At 33.7% G+C, this 19,924-nt stretch overlaps 3 protein-coding genes across 5 annotated transcripts; all 3 read left to right on the top strand.

Annotated features, from left to right (window-relative positions):
• The first annotated feature begins 111 nt into the window (after window positions 1-111).
• LOC130613943 (uncharacterized) lies at window positions 112-4,020 on the top strand. The gene is made up of 2 exons (XM_057435317.1): window positions 112-784; window positions 1,403-4,020. Exons 1-2 carry the CDS (start codon window positions 308-310, stop codon window positions 1,637-1,639), a joined length of 714 nt encoding a protein of 237 aa, XP_057291300.1. The 5' UTR covers window positions 112-307; the 3' UTR covers window positions 1,640-4,020.
• A 267-nt stretch (window positions 4,021-4,287) lies between these two features.
• On the top strand, window positions 4,288-9,499 carry LOC130613942 (derlin-1-like). The gene is made up of 8 exons (XM_057435316.1): window positions 4,288-4,507; window positions 5,272-5,383; window positions 5,882-5,946; window positions 6,727-6,753; window positions 7,121-7,216; window positions 7,309-7,361; window positions 8,139-8,249; window positions 9,156-9,499. Exons 1-8 carry the CDS (start codon window positions 4,349-4,351, stop codon window positions 9,277-9,279), a joined length of 747 nt encoding a protein of 248 aa, XP_057291299.1. The 5' UTR covers window positions 4,288-4,348; the 3' UTR covers window positions 9,280-9,499.
• A 5,249-nt stretch (window positions 9,500-14,748) lies between these two features.
• LOC130613940 (uncharacterized) lies at window positions 14,749-18,576 on the top strand. Of its 3 annotated transcripts, none has more exons than XM_057435313.1 (2): window positions 14,749-14,886; window positions 17,130-18,576. In XM_057435313.1, exon 2 carries the CDS (start codon window positions 17,141-17,143, stop codon window positions 17,933-17,935), a length of 795 nt encoding a protein of 264 aa, XP_057291296.1. In that variant the 5' UTR covers window positions 14,749-14,886; window positions 17,130-17,140; the 3' UTR covers window positions 17,936-18,576. The 3 variants fall into 3 exon arrangements, with proteins under 3 accessions (XP_057291296.1, XP_057291298.1, XP_057291297.1); XM_057435315.1 differs by having other exon boundaries at window positions 14,811-14,886; window positions 17,094-18,576; XM_057435314.1 differs by lacking the exon at window positions 14,749-14,886 and adding an exon at window positions 14,936-15,326.
• The last annotated feature ends 1,348 nt before the right edge of the window (window positions 18,577-19,924 follow it).

Here is a 19,924-nt window from a genome sequence, read left to right as displayed (position 1 = left end):
GATCGATCGGTTGCGAAATATTCAGATTCGATCGATTCGGGAAAATAAATTCTCGTAAAAATATCTTACACTGGTAGTTTAAAATAAAAATATATCCTCCTAGAACACGGTATAAGAGATCTTCTGTCTTCAGGTTGAATTTTAGCGTATTTTTTTCGATTTTCGAGTTATCCCTTACCGAGACATCTCTTTTTATGAAGTCTTTCTAATACAAAACGGAAATCTAAAAAAGAAAGTTGAAAAAAATGGCACTGCATTAGCATCACTTGTACAATATCATGTTTTCACAAAATTAACAACAATCTTGATGAAGACACAAACAGAATGCATAGTCACGATGGATGAGACACGTTACGACAACTTGTTGAGTTTGTCTGCGAAATATATCAACGATATACACTACAAAACATCGAAGTGCACGATAAACCACAATTGTAAAACTAACGAGCATTTTGCGTACGTGGAATATCCTGGGTTTAAAATTCGATATACATCTAATCGTTCTTACAACATAGCGACTTGTGGCGGGAAACTACTACCGATGTTTAAGAAGGGAGAAAAAAAACGCAGCGAGAAAGCGAAAGATATAGTTTTGAAAAAATGCCAATGTGAATGCCAGAAAAAACGACCGGAAGAATTTTACGACATATTTTTAGCGTCGAGCGTCAAATCTAGTGCTGAGTATCAACGTTTGCGAGGAAAGAATAAAGATGTTTGTGAAAGCTACGAAGAAGAAGAAGAAGAATATGAGAAAGAAAATAAAAGCGTCAACTGTAAAGATAAGGTGTGGTATGGCTAGTCCTACTTGCTAAAACTATAATACGTATGTCTCTCACGCAAAAATGGTAACCGCAATAGATAGACACACGAAATGCGGTAAATAAAGGACGGGTGAGCCGTGGATTTATCCACGGGCCACGACTAATACATACAGAAAATTTATAATTCAAAATAAAAAAATTCAACGCATATACTTAGACATGAAATTATAAACAAGGAGAATTTTCGAGCATCATATAAAAGCTTCACCGCGTATCTGCGTATTGACACAGATACGCACTTTTAAAAAACGATCGACTCGTGTTTTTGTTTGCAACGGAGAACGAGATTGATGATAATCATCCAGTTTAATGAAAGTAAAATTTAAAGACAACCTAGGATGATGAAGACATTAAGCTAAATACTGCCAAGATAAAATTACTCAACCTCGTTTTCAGCGCCTGTTGTCCCTTTTTTATACATTGGGACGCCGATCCCGATGTCAGAAAACAGACAAAATGCCCTGGGGACGATTTTGCAAATTACTGATTATTGATTTAGGCGCTTGTTAAGTTTTCCATCTTCTACTGTCGGACTAAATCAAATGACCTGAATGCGTAAATGTTTTTATTTTTATATTTAGGTCAAAGTGGATTTTTGTGTTACTGATTTTAATGAAAGTAACGAGGAGCCAGATGAAATTATTAACAATTTGTCAAACACAGCGCATTCGACGAGTGATGTAACTTTGGACTGTAACTCCTCAGTGAAGAGCAGCGTCGAAAAATTTACATCTGAAGAGGATTTGAAATCTCACCCTAGTCGAGATTTCTATCAAATGGAAGTAGCTCTAATCACGGAAGATGACGAAGATGAATAAAAACAATTTAAAATGTAAACAAAAATATTAAAAAAATATAAGCAAATAATTTTAATGGATCATAAAAAAACAAGCAATGCCAATCAATTTAGCAATAGGCACAAAGATCAGCAAAATATGAGGAAATGAATTTTATGACGTATGCTGTTAAAAAGTCGAACGAAGTTAGTTTTCTTCTTTATTTCTAAAAAATCACATAAAAAATATTAAAAAACAGCAATAACTTATTTTTCTCTCCTCCTTCTCTCTCTGAACAAGGTAACTTCACGCTCCCTCCTCGTCCAGACCACCCCCTTCACGCCCGCCTCTCGCCCTCTCTGGTGACGTTTTGTACACGACATACATTCCCGAGGACCGTACGTTTATTTCAAAAATGGTAGCTTGTTGCGGCAAACACTAAACAAATGCTGCTAAGAAAAGAAGGAAGTGAAAAGAAAACAACTGTTTATTTAGCATTTCTATTTTATAGGGTTTCCAATGAATTTGACTTTTTCTTTCTTTCTTAAATCGATCGATTTCTTAGTGGCGACCCACATCTATGGAAACAGTTTCCATATTTTTTTTAATGAAAATAGTTTCCAATTTCTTAAAATGCATGGTAAAACAATGTAAGAAACTAAGTTTAAAGTAAAAGACAGCTGTCACAAGTATGTGGCGTTAGGATGTAGAGAAACCACAGCACAGTTTCCTGTTATAGACATATTCAAGATGTGGGAAAATTTTGCTCCTTGTCTGATAAGGCGGATGTCACAAATATATAGCTATGTGGTGTTAGAGTAATAACTCAAAAATTTGAAAAATTGTATCCAACCATCCAGCCATCAACGCACACCATTTAACCGCAGATATTTAATGATGGGCACCTTATTTAAATGGTGTTTCCGTGCGGTGTTTTCAACTAGTTCTAGGAACCTTTTCGCATTTTAAAGGAAAGCACAATAATAATGGTGTGGGGTAATGGCTGTGGGTAGACAAAAACGTATTATAATATAATATTTTTTTTTCATAATAATTTCATAAAATACATAATATTTTTTTTTCATTCTAGCTTTTCCGACTCAGTATTTATCAAAAATTTTGATTAAAAAAATAGGGTCGGTCAGGTGACTAGATAGATAGATAGATAGATGTGCATATTTTACATGGCTAGCCTCACAAATATCGAGGGATATACCCTGTCTATTATTTCCAGGAGGGGCCATGGCGTAGATGGAGAGTCCTAGAGTATTTAATGCTCATTTTGAGCTACGCAGACCCAGTTAGAGCCCGCGCTCTACTAGACAACTCCCGGCAACATCCAACGGCCCACACAGTGTGCCATCTTCCCAATTTCCCTCACATGGCTTGGGTTAACCCGGGGCTATGGTAACATTCACTCGCCCATGTTGAATCGCCGTCAAGAGGAATCGAACCCCGGTCTCCCGCACAGAGTACGAGAGCTATAACCACTAATCTACGGCGCCACAATTCTACTCTAACAATTTGACTCTAACAGCAAATATTTGTGATGTCTGCCAAAGCTTGCTGAACAAATCAGCAGCAGTGTATAATACAAAGATTAAGTAACTCCATGCGACTAAAAGGGAATAAATACAAAAATATAATGATTGCTTAACTTTGTCCAGGGCCTAGACAACTTTATTCATTAATCAAATTCAAGTGTATTTTTCAAAATCGGTCCTAAAAACTAGTTAGAAAATGGCGCCGTATATGTGAGGGCGGCCGCAGGCTTTTGGTTTTTTTCAAGGTCTTCGTTTGTAACTGCCCGGAAAAGCCTGGGCCTTCCTGAAATAGGCCCACTGAAATGCAACACGCCTGAGCTTATTGTCGAAATTTGTCAAGAAAAAAGGTGCTATTTTGTCGTTGTACTCTTAGTTTATTATTTATGAGATTTTGTTGCAGCTATTACAGCTAAGCCTGAATAAAATTTATTTTATATATAAGCTTCATATATAAGTGAGATCCAAACTCAATAACCTCTTCAGTGCAATAACTATAATGCAAGTAACTCATTTTGCAATGGCATAACCACCTGTTTATCATTTATAGTGGAGCAGTAAATAGTATATTTAAACTATTGATGTATAGAGTCATGTAGCTGGGTTGATAAACATTTGTCCCTAATTAGAAAATCAACTCTGATTAGAAAAAATCCTGTGCTAATAAAAGCTGTATGCTGTAAAAAGTGCATTTACAGATGAGCTTATCAAATTGTATTAAATAATTTGTAAGATCTAATTATTAAGATTATTCAAACTGTCCAGAGTTGCAATTTATATGGGATTTATTGACATGTACGATAGCTAAAAAGCTACAATTTGCTTAAACGTGTCCTTTGGCCAAATTGCATTACGGTTGCTTGACCTACAGATATTAAAAAAATAATGCTATAAAAGATCATTCATTTATTGTCTCACTGCGTTCTGCAATGTTTGAAATTATAAGCAACTTTCTTTTAATCCCCTTCTGGATGTAATTTTCACTATAGCTATAGGCGGGCATTTGCAGGTTATTGGCACCTTCATTGCCTCCTGGAAGGAGATATATTTTCTGATACATTTCAGCAAAGCAGATGTACACTTGATTCAGAGCTGATTTTCTAGAATTGAATTTATGCTGTTTCTGTGGATGTAATTTCTAAAATTTTAATTTAAATTACATTCTTTATTAGTTATATATGTAATTATATAACAACAAATTGATTGTGAAATGCCTGACAGTGATATTGGTGATTGGTTTCGTTCCATTCCAATAATTACAAGATGGTGGTTTGGACTGTCCATTGTGTTTCCTCTTCTTGGGAGAATTGGTCTGTTGAATCCATACTATATGATACTTGACTTTTCTTTGGTTGCTTACAAATTTCAGGTATGAGAATTTAGGTAGTTTTTGTAGTGCAAAAACTTGACTTACAACATATTTCTTGTATAACATATACCATACATAAACAGTTTATATAATGTAAATTATTACCTGACCGTTAGAAAAACAGTTAGTATGAAAAAATCCAATGATTTGATTTCTTCACAGTCAGCTCAATAAAATATGGCTTTACGTGGAGCATGGAGCCAGTACTAACACGTTTGGGAAGGTATTAAACAATGATACCATAAAAAAAATAAACAAATAAAAAACAGATTTTCTATAACGATTGCTTCCCTAAAAACAATCTTTTCATTTAATTCTATTTACATAAACAGTGATTCAAGTTTGTTTTGTGTACTTGCGAAAGCTTAAAATTGAAAGATCTTGAATTCCAAAAGTATCAAAATCGAACATTTTTTCTCTTCTGTGATGACTTGAAAATAACAACTCAATATAATAGGTTGGAATTTTTTGTGTGCATGAGAAAAACTATTTCTCAGACGAGGTGCACTCAGTTAATAAAATGGATACTGACTGGTTTATACTTTGCAAGTACAACATCAAAACTGGTCAGTAGCAGAATATTCAAACGATTACAATTAATATTTAGCAATTACAATTAGTATTTACCATGAATACTTGCACATGTGATTATGATACACCCTGTATTAAATATTTTCAACCCTGGAAATAAGTTTTTTGATTCAGCTTATTTAGTAAGTATCAAGTTATTTTGTAAACTGTAATTGTGAGCCTTTAAATTTTAGATATGGCGTTTGTTTACATCAATCGTGTACTTTCCACTGAGTCCAAATACTGGTTTTCATTATCTTATCAACCTTTACTTTTTGTATAATTACTCTACAAGATTAGAGTCGGGTAAGAATATTAACTTGTTTTTAATTGTTAAATGAGTGTAAATGAGTGTAAATGGTAGATTCTGATGCATTTTTTTTTAATGCGATTTTGTTGCACTTTGTTGCTGGACATATTTTTTATGAAATGCAGCAAAATTGATGAAAAAAATTTTTGCATCAAATCTTTTCATGAAACACTTTTTTAGTGCTGCATGTACTCACGGAGAATGGGACACATATAGGCTGCAACTTTTATAACAAAAACTTTTTTATTTTCTCATTTTATCCTAAGTCCTTGAAAAGTCATTGGAAAAATTCACACATTTCTCCTTTTTAAGCTCTCTTTTGTTTCCTTTTTTTTATCCAACAAAATTGCGTTGGACATTATAAACTATGCTTTATTTTGTATAAAATATACAAACATCGTGTAAACACGATGAGTGGTTTTACTGAAAAACTCTTTTCTAATTCTGTGTTGTCATAATCATTTTATAGTTTACAATTTTAAATTATTTTTTAGGCGTGTTTGATGGCAGACCTGCAGATTATTTATTTCTGCTGATATTTAATACGATATCATTAATTGTATCCTTTTCTTGTAAACATTCCTATATCACATTTGTTCTAATTATACAGGAAGAGTTCATTTCTATAATACTTTATCTGTCTATAACGCAAGCTGGTTTTGTGCTAAGGATGTATATACCAAATATATTTGGCAGATATAGCAATGCGATTTATTTTTATAATCCTTGTTGATTTTCACAGCCTAGTGACTAGTTCTCTTTAACTTTTTTCATAATGTTCTGTGATTTAATTTCAAGGAAAGTTCAGTGTTGCCACACCTCAAAACTCCTCAATTCTCCTTAATTTTGAAATGTCTCTATAAACTATTTGAATCTCCTTCAAAAATAGATTTTGTAACAACTTTCTTCTCAAATTTCCTCATGGAGGGTGCGGTAAAAATCTATCCTATACTCATGACATTACCATGACAATCACCTCTAATATTCTCATCTTTTTTTTTTCAAAAATATACTTTGATCTCAAAAAATTATTCTCATCAAAAGTCCTCAAATCTCTTCAAATTTGACCCTATAAAACCTTTTTGAATGATTCAACTTAAAGGGTTGCCACAACCCTTAGTTGGATCATTCAAATAATCCATTTAGAAAAGATGTATCTGGTAAATGTTCTAGAGTTCGGAAATCAAACAGGTCTCAGCTTTACTAAGAGAATATTAATTACACACTTATACAATGCATATTGTAATTATCAATAGTTATGAACCAATGCAGGTTAGGGTCGTACATATGGTTAAATTTATTTTTTTTGTAGAAATACAACCTTAACTCGTTGCCACAGTTTTTAGGATTTGCAATGAAATTAATGGTATGTATAACACCCTTATTGCAAAGTTTTGGTTGTTAATGATGTGTTAAAAAAAGCTTATTTTAGAATATTACTTTAAAGAAGGAAATTTTTTCGAGTTCAAAAAATCGAATCAAAAGATTTTGAATCGATTTAAAAAAAGAAATTACTATACGAAATCTTAAACAATTAGGATGTAATATAAAGGATTTTTTTCATCTCATAAAGATATCCTCAAAGAAATAAAAAATTGCAAGAATTACCTATTTCAATATATTTTGACGGAATAAACGTTTATTCCTTTTCAAAGTGTTTTACAGGGCCTAAATTTCGTGATTTAGGCCAAAAATGCGAAACCTTTTTTAAAGTATTTTGTCTATATATTTAGTTGTTGATGGATGCACTAATTTTAAGTGTGTTGTATATATGGTGTCAAATAAACAAGGACCAGATTGTCCAATTCTGGTTTGGAACACAGTTTAAAGTGAGTACTGTTGTTTGTTATTACGTAACTTAGAATTGGTCAATCAAAGTAAAAAAAAAGACACTCATTGTTAAAATGCTATTTTATTTCAGGCAATGTATTTACCTTGGGTTCTTGCAGCATTTAATATGATACTTGGACAAGGGTAAGGATTTAGAACGTAAGCTTTGTTGTAAATGAGGACTTTTTCTCTTATGACAGCTGAACTTTTAGTGTAGAAAAAGACAGGAGATCTTTTCACAGTAATCCAGTTACTTCCCTTTTTATAATTTAGCAACATTCATATATCATGTTTTCATCAAAGTTTAAAAATCGCTAAAATTGTCTCTAATATGCTCGTAATAGGAAAAACAATTTTTGTGATTTTTAAACTTTGGTTACCGTACAACCAGTTACCATGTAAACAAAAATTATTTTTAGCTATAGCAAATCAAAGCAGTGATAAAGTTATATGATATGATAAAATCAGCAGTGATAAAATTCACGTGTTTGCTTGGCCTCAGATAGGCTTGTTTATTGTGCGCTAATTGAAACTGTTTTTATAATTCCAGTTGTGCTTCCTTTTCTTTTTTTCTCTTTCTATTTTTCTTTTTCTATTTACTTCAGAGTGATTGTTGCTTACCAGTTGTTTCTTTTTCTTAAAGGATCAAATTACTTTTAAGTTGTGGCTTTTATAAGAATACACAAATTCTAACTAGGCTGGTCATTATTCTTAATTCTCTTTTGTTCTAAACAATTGACCTATTGTTTTTAATCTTAAACCACAGCCTGATATTCTTATAAAGCATATTCCAATTAAAGAAAAAACGTGTATAGTGGCTATCAAAATGCAGCTATTTCTTTACCTGACCTTGTTTTTTTTTTGTTACCGAATATGCAGATCGTACAATATTATAGTGACATGACTTCTCTTATTTTGTAGAGGCGTAATGGAAATCACTGGCATATTTGTTGGTCACTTGTACTTTTTCTTAATGTTTAAATACCCACAGGATTTTGGAGGACGAAGGCTGCTCTCAACACCCAGTATACTGTAAGTTTATCAGCAAGTGCTTGTGTCACGTTATCGAATTGCGCAAAAAGTTACATTTTGCTAACATTTATTTTCGCTGATCATTATTTCTCGTATTTTTTTGCGAGTATTAACAGGATTCCCATTACTCCTGGAAACTCCTTGAAACTGCTGGAAACTTCTTGAAACTGCTGGAAACTTCTTGAAACTCCTGGGAACTCCTAGAAGTAGAATATACTCTTAAAAACTTTCTAAAATGAAACAATGTCCTGGAAAATAATTTTTTCTGAATCCTTTTGTTTAGGTCTGTTTTTTTAACCGTCAAGTTACGGGAACCGTTCACGTTTTTTTCTCTCGTTATTACAATGCCTGTTTTTGTCGAACGAAAACGAAAAAGGTAAAAAACTCCTGCAATATAGCTTATCTTCTGCAAAAATCTGGAAATTTAATTTTTGAAAACGGATATCCTTATTAATTTTCTCGATTCTCCTTTTGTCAAAAATTTGGCCACTAAAATGTGATGACTTAATACTAGCGTTTCTTGCAGTGTTGTTTATCACGTGCAAGGATTTGAAGTTTCTCCCTTTTTAATTAGCACACACGCACGAAAGAAATATTGCGAAATATTTATGTGAAGAAAGTATTTAAAAGGCTTTAAGACAGAGTGATGGCTTGTCAATGTGTTCAAGGTTTTTCTCTGGAGAGTGATAAATATATGTAAAAAAGTTATGAGGTTTGGCGGAAACCCTAAAATTAATTTACTTTAATGGCTATTTTTATTTCGTCGTCGTCGTCTGGTTGCTGTTGTTGTTGTTGTTTTTGCCGTCGTCTTTGTCGTCGTTGTTGTTAACGGCGTTGTCAAATCCCAAAAATGTGAAGATATTTAAGAATTTCGTGTTGTGACAGTGTTTCATTTTGATTTTCTAGGTACAACTATTTACCAAACAGACGAGGGGGTGTATCTGGGTTTGGACAAGCACCACAAGCACGAAGACAACCAGACGGCAGAGGAGGCTTTCCTGGTGGCGGTCAACGATTAGGCGATAATTAATTTTCAAAACTAAATTTTAAGTTTTTGAGCTGTTGCGTATCTGCTTCATGCCCAGTGAAAACAGCCCTACCATATTTTTAAGCTTAACATTTTGTCTCTTAACCTCAATGGCTTATTTTTCATTGTTAAGTCTTATCAATTCATCGAATCATGATATACTCATATTTTGGTATTGTAGTTTGTTATTAAAAGTAAAATAACACGCCGTCACTTTCAACAAGTGAGTTTGTTTTGTTTTTTTACTTATGACGGGTTTTTTAGTATAATTTTTACTTCGAGTCTCAGCCAGTCGTTGAACACGGATTAACAACCTTGGCGAAGTAATTTTGGAAAGAAAATATTGTGGAACAGATCGTGAAATTTTTAAATGGCAGGATTTTTTTTACTGGGTTCACGACATGATTGCTCCTCCCCTCCCTTCCCGTCCCCCAAAGAAGATATAAAGGTTCACTTAATTAAACATGGTTTGTACACAGTGAATTGGCATATTTTCCTACTTTAATTCTACAATTAGTATTTTTCTTAGCAGACCCCTAACATTATGGAGTTCCCTTGGTTACTCACATAACAAAAAATACACTAGTATTCGTATAGGGCATGTTAGTTTGGCGCATGACGTTTTTCGATATGGGCATATTTCTTTGTTATCCTAAAGGAAATACTTTATTTAAATAATGAAATTCGATGATTACGGGGCAATTTATTATTATTTTGAGGCAGTAGAAATGAAAATTGCGCGTTGAAGACTAACATAATTGATAAAAAGATAATCAATGACTTTACCCAAGTAATCTAGGTCTGCAATAACACCTCTCTCATAAGTGAAAAATCTTCAGGATATTCACCGACACAGGCTGGCCATCAACATCGGCCATGTCGTTCTCTTCAAGACGAGTTGTAACAGGTGATCTCGCGCACATCTAGAGGAGAATCGAAATAAAGAAATGGAAATAACCCACGAGTTCCTGAAATTTTACTCTAACATTCGGTTAGGAAAATACACAAGAGAGGAAAAACAACGCGCAGTAATGCCTAGGTCCTTCGTCTAGGTCTCCTTCGTCTAAGATATCGGCATCACCACAAGCTTTTATTCGTCACTTAATTTGCCAGCAACTGACAGGGTGGCCACAAGTCATGGAATTTCTGGAAATGATGGAAAAGTCATGGAATTTTATTTGGGCTGGAAAATGTCATGGAAAACAGGATTTTCATGCAAAAGTCATGGAACCTTTTTTCCTTGACAGCCTAAATTTTTGACTGGCTAAATATTTTTGCAGTTTATATTTTGTAGCATAAATTTCAAGAAAACTTAATTTCAATTTTTTGAACAGTTTCATTGTCAAGCTTTGTTGCAATATAACATAGTTGTGTTTGGTTTTATTATACTATAAATTTGTTTTATTATACATTATATCATGTGACTGCTTAGTTTACAAGCAATGATAACTTATATTGATGTAATCTGTGTGGTAAAATCGTTTTCAATCAATGTTTCTTCTAAGGAAGGGACTCCTAGCATAGTTCTAGCTTGTAGCATGGGACAGGAATATATTTGTTCTTAGAAAGTAAAGAATGTTTTCAGTATTCATTAGTAGTACTATTCAGGAAGTTTTATCGATTATTTACCATGTTTCGAATAGTTTTTCTGAATGCAACAGATAGCTCTGGTTTTAGAGGATTTATTAATAGAAATAGTGTTCCTTAAAAGTCTAAAAACAGTATTTGTTTTCGTCGTTTAAGTTCAGAAAATTTGCCGATTTAATTCACAGATTTTGCGCCACAAGATGGATTGAGGACGTGGATGTAGCAGCAAGAGCAATTGAATTGTGGGACAATGTTGTCAAAGTTATGTCGTATTGGGAGAGTCGCAGCAAAAGCAAACGGCCAAAGTGCAAATCCTATGATGTTCTATTGGCTGCTTATAAGGACAAACTTATGGTCGCAAAGTTTACCTTTTTCAAGAATATTGCAACGACCCTGAAATGTTACTTGGTTGCTTTCCAATCAGATAATCCAATGGTTCCTTTCTTGAGTGATGTGCTTGAGGGAATGACTAGAAAAATCATGAAGCTTTTTATTCGTAAGGAGGTTATGACTGAAGCGAATACTCCTCATAAACTTATTAACATTGATGTTGAGGAGGTCCAGAATCGATTGCCAGTTGACATGGTGAACACAGGCACAGCTGTAAAGGCTATCTTGCGGTCAAAAGAGATAACAGATGGGGTAAAACATCAGTTCCGAAAAGATTGTGTGGCTTTTCTAACTAATCTGATATTGAAGCTACAAGAGAGAAGTCCCTTGAAGTATCTTATCGTTCGATGCTCCTCCTCATTATCACCAGTCAATATGGTACAGAACCAACAGAAAGCTACAAGTCAGTTTATATCACTGGTTGAAAAGCTTCATCAGGTTGATCATGTGTTGCCTTCTGTGGCAGATTCGGCAAAAGAAGAGCTTGAGAAATTCTTGTCATCGCTCGACGCACCTACTAAGGAAGAGTTTGTGCAATTTGATTTCAGCAAATCAAGAGTGGATGAATTCCTAAGGCCGTATTTCAAAGATCAAAAAGCGTTATGGGCCTTCTGTAAAGTGATCTTCACATTATCACACAGTCAATCTGCTGTTGAACGGGGATTTAGTATCTTTATAGAACTGTTGATTAAGAATCTTCAAGAGAAATCTATTGTTAGCCAAATGACCACCTACAATCATCCAATGTGGATTTGCATGAGTATCAATTGAGTAATGGTCTGTTAAAAAGTTGTAAAGCTGCCAGACAAAGATACGGAACACATCTGGAAGACCAAAAAAGAAAAGTCAAAGAAGAAAAGAAATCAAACAAAAGAAAATCAATAACAGACGAAATCAACAATGTTAAAAACCACAAGAAAAGATTAATCTCATCCATCAATGCACTGAACACGGATATTGAAAAACTCTGCTACAAAGCTGAGAACATGATCTTTTTAGTTAAAGCGAATGCTTTTAGAAGGAAGGTCACCGAAAAGGAAGCTAACATAGCTGAACTAGATAAAGCTGTGGAGAAGCTAACTAAGGATCTTCAGAAAGAAAAGTAACGTCAATGCTCACAGACTCTATTTAGGATATTAGTTGATATTTGTTGTTTTTCTAGTTTATTTTTTTTCTAAAGTTCTGATTTTATATGAATATTCTGTATGTACTTTATATTTTGACACGATTTTGTTGTTTTTCATCATGTTGAGAAAAGTACTTGTACTTTTTTCAGCAAAGTTGTTCTCTAAATAATGAAATTTATGGTTTGTTTGATAATTGATTAATTTAGGGGTTTAATTTCTCTTAACGGTTTTGGTCATGGAAATTTACCAAATTCCGTGGCCACCCTGAACTGAGATCTAAAAATCAACATCAACCAGCTCGTCGGCTGTCATTTTGATACCAGCAAATCTTCTATCACACAAAGGGTAATCCGCATTATATAAAGCCCTTTCAAGCGATTTATCTGAACTTCATGGCATTGGAAACAGTTTTGAATGTTTTTTCGGCAAGGAAATTCCTTTTGTACGCATAGCGGTTAAAATTGAAAATTTAGGCAATCTTCTTCCCTTTTTTAAGGCATTGATCTGCTTTTTAACAGCAAGCGAACGATATTTAGCTTTAAGAGAACGAATGACTCCTTGATCCATAGGCTGGGTAGTCAACATGGTATTTAGAGCCAGAAATATAAAAGAAGAAGAGAGAACTGTTTAAAACAAGGAACATAAACTTTGACATCGCAAAGAATTAAAAATAGCCAATATTATATAAGACTTTAAGGCTAAAACGCAAAGTATTCTGTTCATCTTTTATGATGATACGGCCAAGAAATGTAAAAATTCAAAACGTATTTTGAATTGATTTTCGCATGTTATGGTGCGCCTTGCTGTAATCTTTACAAACTAAAAGTTATTCTTGTGCGGCTTTTGCCAGCAGAATTCTGGAATGGGCTCGTGTCACCGTTCTTTTTATGAGACTGTAAGTGTGTGTACCATACGCAACGTTACCAGTCTAGTGTAGCGGTAAGGAAATTTTCAGAGCTTTTGAGAGTTGCGAGAAGAATTACTTTTATCTACATTTAGAAATAAATGAGATATGTCATTTGTTATCGTCCTGGACAGAATAAAATGCAAGGTAGCCTTGGAACGAGGTAGGTTGTTCTACTTTATTGGCGTCTTTTAACTGTGATGAAGCGCTTAAGATCGGGATGTCCCGTTTTCAAACAGGACGGCGTTTTTATTAATCCGGTTAAGAACCAAAACAAAAAAGTACTGCGTGCCCTTTGTCCCGCCCAAAGTCGGGCCTTATACAAAGTCGGGCGAAAATATTTATCTGGCTTTAGCCGCCTGACTTTGAAAGTTTTTGCCCTATGTGGTGCATGTATAAAAAATTACAGTACTGATTGAAAAAAAGAGAGCATTTTTTAAGTGTTTTATTTGCAAGAAATAAAGAAATTATTTGCGACAAAATAAAGTGAAACATTTTACTATAAGTATAAGAAAACCACTGTATTGAAAAAAGTGCCTTTTGGTCAGCTTTGTGCTATTTGTTGTCTGATGTTTTTTCTTGTGCTAGGTGTTTTCTGAAAGTTTCCCACTCGATCAATCAACTAACTAACTAACCAACTAAAAAAATTGAAGAGTAGTTAAAATCTGAGGAGGGGAAGCGTAATGGAGGCATCATGCAACAAGATATGCATGATGAAATTGTTGCATATTTGGTGGCTCAAAATAAGGGAAAGTTGACGGCTTTCCAACGAGAAATTTTAGATAGGGATCGAAAAATTAAGAAGCGTGTAAAAAGACATCCAACACTCGGGCTTCATAACGTTTTATGTATGCCAACAGGTAGTTTATATTTTTCCAATATTTCCATATATTATCTTAATGATGATGCAAAAACGCATGTATGGTGTTTAGTGAATTTCTCAAAACCTTTTCGGAAAGAATCTGAGAGAATATAAAGAAGGTAAAGGAATCACCAAAACAAAATTGAAGGGCGTTGTTTCTTTATTTTAAACACTTTTTTTTGTCTAAAAATGTATGAAAATTTAAAACTACGCTAAAGAAATTTTATTCCTGTCCAAAGTTGATCAAATATCGTCAATATTAAAATGCCCTACTTTGGGTGGCTTTTATTCCTACCCAAAGTTAGTCAAAAATCGTCAATATTAAAATGTCCTACTTTGAGTGGCTTTTCTGCCCAAAGTTAGTCAAAAATCGTCAATATTAAAATGTCCTACTTTGAGTGGCTTTTCTGCCCAAAGTTAGTCAAAAATCGTCAATATTACAATGCCACTCTATTCCGGGCATGCTTTTGCTGAAATATAGTTGTAGATTAAAAGTTTAAATATGTGTTCATAAGAGCAAATTTTTGTGAAATTAAGGCATAAAAAAATAAAGTAGTTTAAGACGCAAGGAATGCAGTTTCAACTGATAAAAAAGGATGTGTTTTACTTTGCACAGTTTTGCCCTACTTGGTTTATGATTTGAAAATACCCGACTTTGGGAAGCCGCCCTACTTTGGGTGGAACACCTTGACTTGGCTTCAGTGTCATAATCTAGCTCGATGCTCAATGTTTTTTCAAAGGTATGTTTTAAGTTTATATGTGTATCCACTGTTGAGTTGAGTCAAGATATAACCAGGTTTAGCCACCCTGTTGTGTACTTTTATGACTAATTTTCAGATCCAGGCTATGATGCTTTAAATTTTCTGATCATTTTTAACAAAAAATAACCAACATATTTGGATTTTGCACAACAATCTATGAAAACATGCAAGTTTATACACTAAGTAGAACTGCCTCCAATAGTAAGCAAACTTTTGATTCTCCTGGTCGGAATTTCACGGTGACCAATTTTCAGGAGGGAAAACACAGACTTTTCACGGCCAAACTCTCACAGAAGAAGCTTTGATTAAGCAAGAACTACAAGTATCTGAAGTAAAGTAAAGCGAAACTGGCAAAAACCCTATAACTACACAACATGTTTGGTTTGAAGCTAGAAAACAAAGAGTGTAAGAAACACAAGGTGAGATTTTATTTCAACTGCCAGCTAAACTGATATATAAATTATTGAGACAAGATATCTTGCTGGAAAGCATTTTAAAGAATGGTTCAAACGTTATGCATGGTATTATCTATTACATTAATACGAAAGCTGTATCCTTCTAGGACAGGCAAAGTGAATATGTTTAATTTCTTTTGATGTAGCTAGCCAAAACTGTTATCTTTTTTTGACATTATGGCATTGGACTGATGTCAGTAAGATTTTAATTTATGTTTAAAGCATAATATCTTTGAAACAGCTGGAAATAAATGATTACATTTCCTGTGTGGGTAACTAGGGGTCAGCTGGGACCAAATTGGGTAAGTTAGGTCACAAGGGTGCCGTTAAGCCGCATGCACCGTAAAAAGTGCAGGCGTTTTCGGGCGAGTTCGGCATTTTGAAAAAAAATCAAGTATTTGCCCGAAAACCCCCACATAGATCCGAACAATAACTGAAAAAAAAGAAGAACAGACAAATCAAAAAACTATGAAAATTAAAATAAACTTACTATGTGTTAGAAAAGTTCTTAAGAACTGTTTTTGATAGTTATAATAAGATTTTCTTAAAAAATAACTTATATATAAACTTTATTAACTCCTTTATCTTCAAGCCTTTATCCAAACTATCATCCGCATAGTATGTTACAAGGAATTGCATTTCAGGAATGTTCAGGGCGAGTTCGGGAAAGTGCGGGCAGTTTAGGACGACAACTGCCAATTTAATTGGAAAAGTTGCCCAAACTCGCCCTTATATATGCAGGCGTTTACGGCTTATTGGCACCCTCTTGTTATGTCAACTTACCCTTTTTGAAATAGATGTGTTGATGTTTCAAGCCTTTAAATTAAGATATCTCTGTAATCATTTGTCAAAAATACATGATCTTATACATTTTTACTTGATCAGCATTTAAAGCTTGATACAAAAAAGGCAACAAGTACACAAATTTCTAAAAAAAATATTTTTGTACTTTGGTGGAAATTCGGTAGTGTCAGCAATTTTTTAAACAATATATCTCCTTAACCATTCTTCAAATGGACATGACCCTATACATTCTCTTTATTACTGTTTGCTGTGCAAAATATATACAGGTAATGGCTAAGCAAATTAAGAAATCGGGTCAACTCATCCGTAATGAGGGTTCTGTGAAGGGGGTCCTAGAGTATTTAAAGCTCTCATTCCAAAAGGCATGCAAGCTCAACAGCTGCTTAACTAGACAACAACCTATAAGATATTAATCCTATCCTCGTGCTGAACATATAGCAGAAAGGATTGGCTCACATTTCTATAGTCTCTGGCATGACTTTGGTGGATATTAAATGGATATTTTAAATGGATATTTGGTGGATATTAAACCCACAACATTCCATACGGAGATGTTAAAGTGGTAGCACATTCGACTTGTAATCTTAAGGTTACAGGCTCGGGTCCCTACTCCAGCCCACTTTAAATGCAGTGTTGTCAGCCCGTTTGGTGCCATCTACTGACCACTAACCGGCTTGTGTAGCAGCCAAGCAAGTTAGAGCAATGCTATACGTATCTCTGGCAAATGTCTGCCTTGTACTCAGGACTCGCAAGAAACTTCTTTTCTGGAATGTTATTATCTTTTTTTGACACAGGTGAACTGTTGTCGATCAATTCAACTGCTCTTTGATGAGCTGTTTGCTTTAATTCTTGGTTTAGCACCAACAACTTGTTTTTGTTTTTCAGAAAAATAGCATTTTAATTTTTATTTTTCTGTGGATTTTTCAGGTAGGGAACTGAAAATTATTAAATTTACTATTATAGTGTTGTAAATAATGTCGATATCCGAAAAACCTTCACGCAAAGTTGTACAAAGTGATACTATATCAGCTACTTTTGATGACTTATCAAAAGAGACTCCAATTGATTATTTATATCACAACAATACAACAGACATTTTAAAGAAAGCTATCAATGCAGTTATTGAGAACCAGCCAGATGATCCAATCACGTTTTTAGTAGACTTTTTTGCAACAATTACAACACCACCATCAGGGACAAGCATCCTCGAGGAAGCCTACAAGAAGTTATCCTGGTCCCATTACTCACAAAAACAATATCAATATAACATTTTAGAAGTTTTTAATACTTTAGTTGCCGTTAAAAACAAAGACACTAAACTTAAAGGTTTACATGGCGAACAGTTTTTTATGCTGTTGAAAATGATTGCAGAACAATTGCCTTCGCCATATGATGAGACATGCTTGAATCATCTTTTCGTTAAACCATACCATGTTATTAGTTTCAAGAGATTTTATCATTCAATATTATTGTTGCATGTGATGGAAGATTACATTCGAATTGTTATGGATGTTTACAGGTACCTAGATATTCACAATGTAGGGAAAATAAACAAAAAAGTATGTGTTAATGTGTTGTCCATGTTGAACAATCAGAAGGTTAAAGATTCAAAAGAAAATTTATTTACGAGGCCAAAAAGCGAAGAAAATTCATCATTCAAGTTCGATCTCAGTGATTTTGTTGATAATAATCTAAATAGTAAGGATGAGTTTATGGAAAAAGACACTTTTGTTGCCGCTGCTGTGAAAATCTTTTTAAAAAGAGTTTAATGTTGTGATTATTCGTACTAATTTTCGCACGTAGCAAAAAAAATCTGTTTTGTGCGTGTTAATTAAAGATAAATTCAGATGAAAGTGTCTCACGCGTATTAATTTTCGCGCAAATTCAAATTCCCTCACAAACATAAGGAAAAAGTTGCAAAATTCAGAATTTTTAGCAAAATATAGGTGCGTTTAAATCCCACCCAGTTTTGTTTCTTAAAAAAAAAAATTCGCGCGTATTATTTTTTGCGCGTAATTTCACTAGATTTTGCGAACTTGTATTATTTTTTAAAATTAGTAACAATAAAGTGATAGACTTTGTGTATTAGTGTGTGTGCATGTGTGTTTCGTAATTAATATTATATATAATTTAATATTAAATTGATGTTTATTCCTTTGGCAAAGTACGTCTTAAAATGAAAATCACCTGCAAGCAATAATCTCCAAACATTTAGAAACGAAATCACTTGAGAGAATTTTTTACAAATATATGAAGTTGCGTATTAGCTCGGAGCATAGGTGTATATCACCATTACGATATCACGAAAAGCTCGTTCTGTTTTAAAATAAAAAAACCAGCCGTAGCGGCCAATTTGGAGAATAATTAATGAATTTCTATACAAGTTAGTAAATATATTTGCAATATTTAATGCCGCAATCTGTTCTTGTGCAATAATTTCTTTTCTTGGTAGTTGCTTTTGGCGGAAAAAAAAGCTACAGGTTCTGGGATGGAGGTTTTCGTGTGCAAAGCACGCCATTTTTCTTGCGCACACATACGCACAGGCAAAATGCGGACATTATAATTAATATAGAGATTGAACTAATAACGAGGTGAGTCAACGTCCAAGAGACAGACATCTATGTCAACAACCAACAAACAAAAAGACGAAATAATAATAGTTATAATGATAATCATAATATTAGAACGATGAAACGATCTTGTATTTCTTTCTGAAGGCGTCGTTTTTTCTTGCAACCCGACGTCTTTCATTGATTCGATTAACAAATCCTCAACTTGTCACAGTCAACAGATGATAAATATATGTTTGTATGAGAAAAGAAATAACAAATAGATGGCAAATACCTTTAGATTTCGGTTTTAAAAAAATAATGTAGCTAAACAAGAATACAAGTTAGAACTACCACACTGATAATTTACCGAAAGTTCGCTGTGGTTACTCCCTTTTCAAGACTCTTTATCGCTTTCTGATCGACAAGAGACAAACATTAGAAACAAAAATTTTCGGACAGAAAAACTTTCGGATTTTTTTTTGTCCGAAAATTTTCCGTCCGAAATTTGTTTCTGTTGAAAGTTTTTTGTCCGAAAATTTTGTTTTTTCTAATTTTTTAAGAAAAGGACCAGTGCATAGAAATTATATACAGGGTAAGCAGAAAATTAATGAAAGCTGCAGTTATTTTCACATTTGGCTGAGGCTCTATCTGTAAAGTTGAATCCTGAAGACCCTTTTTTAGATCTTGATTGAATATTTATGTACACTTTAAATGCTTCTAGCCGTCTTCTTGTGTCATTTCCGTAATCATCACTTTTGAAATTTGGTTATAATTCATTCAAAAGTCTTACCCATACATTTTTGACGTTATAAATCTTGTCCAAAAATCTCTTAATGTAAGCAAATATAGAAATAGACCAGGACCTTAAACAGTGATAAATGTTTTTGGTGCTTCTTAAGATAAAAAAGAAGCTACCCTATTCAAAATTATTTTTGTGCGTACTAAATTAATATATTGCGCGAAATTTAGTACATAAATTATGCGCAAAACACTTGGCGCGTAAATTAATGCGCGCGATATCATCTGCAGTTTACTTGAAAGAAATATCTATACGTCAGTCTGCCTGTCACGCAAAATGGTACCGCAAGTAGTGAGAAACGCAATGCGGTATAAAAAGAAGAGGCGAACCCTTTTAAGGGCCACCGACTAGTACATCTATAAACGCCAAAATCCAAAATTTTACTGTTGTTGAATTTTACTATTTTT

Source organism: Hydractinia symbiolongicarpus, chromosome 11, assembly GCF_029227915.1.
Source record: "Hydractinia symbiolongicarpus strain clone_291-10 chromosome 11, HSymV2.1, whole genome shotgun sequence".
NCBI classification, from domain to species: domain Eukaryota; kingdom Metazoa; phylum Cnidaria; class Hydrozoa; order Anthoathecata; family Hydractiniidae; genus Hydractinia; species Hydractinia symbiolongicarpus.
Note: the sequence above shows the minus strand (reverse complement) of the source record. Positions and strands in the feature narration are given on the sequence as shown.

Coding starts and splice junctions, on each gene's coding strand:
- LOC130613943 (XM_057435317.1), top strand. CDS start 308: ATGAAGACACAAACAGAATGCATAGTCACGATGGATGAGACACGTTAC. Junction 785..1,402: donor GCGTCAACTGTAAAGATAAG/GTGTGGTATGGC, acceptor TTTTATATTTAG/GTCAAAGTGGATTTTTGTGT.
- LOC130613942 (XM_057435316.1), top strand. CDS start 4,349: ATGCCTGACAGTGATATTGGTGATTGGTTTCGTTCCATTCCAATAATT. Junction 5,947..6,726: donor TTAATACGATATCATTAATT/GTATCCTTTTCT, acceptor TCGTTGCCACAG/TTTTTAGGATTTGCAATGAA. Junction 8,250..9,155: donor CTCTCAACACCCAGTATACT/GTAAGTTTATCA, acceptor TTGATTTTCTAG/GTACAACTATTTACCAAACA.
- LOC130613940 (XM_057435313.1), top strand. CDS start 17,141: ATGTCGATATCCGAAAAACCTTCACGCAAAGTTGTACAAAGTGATACT.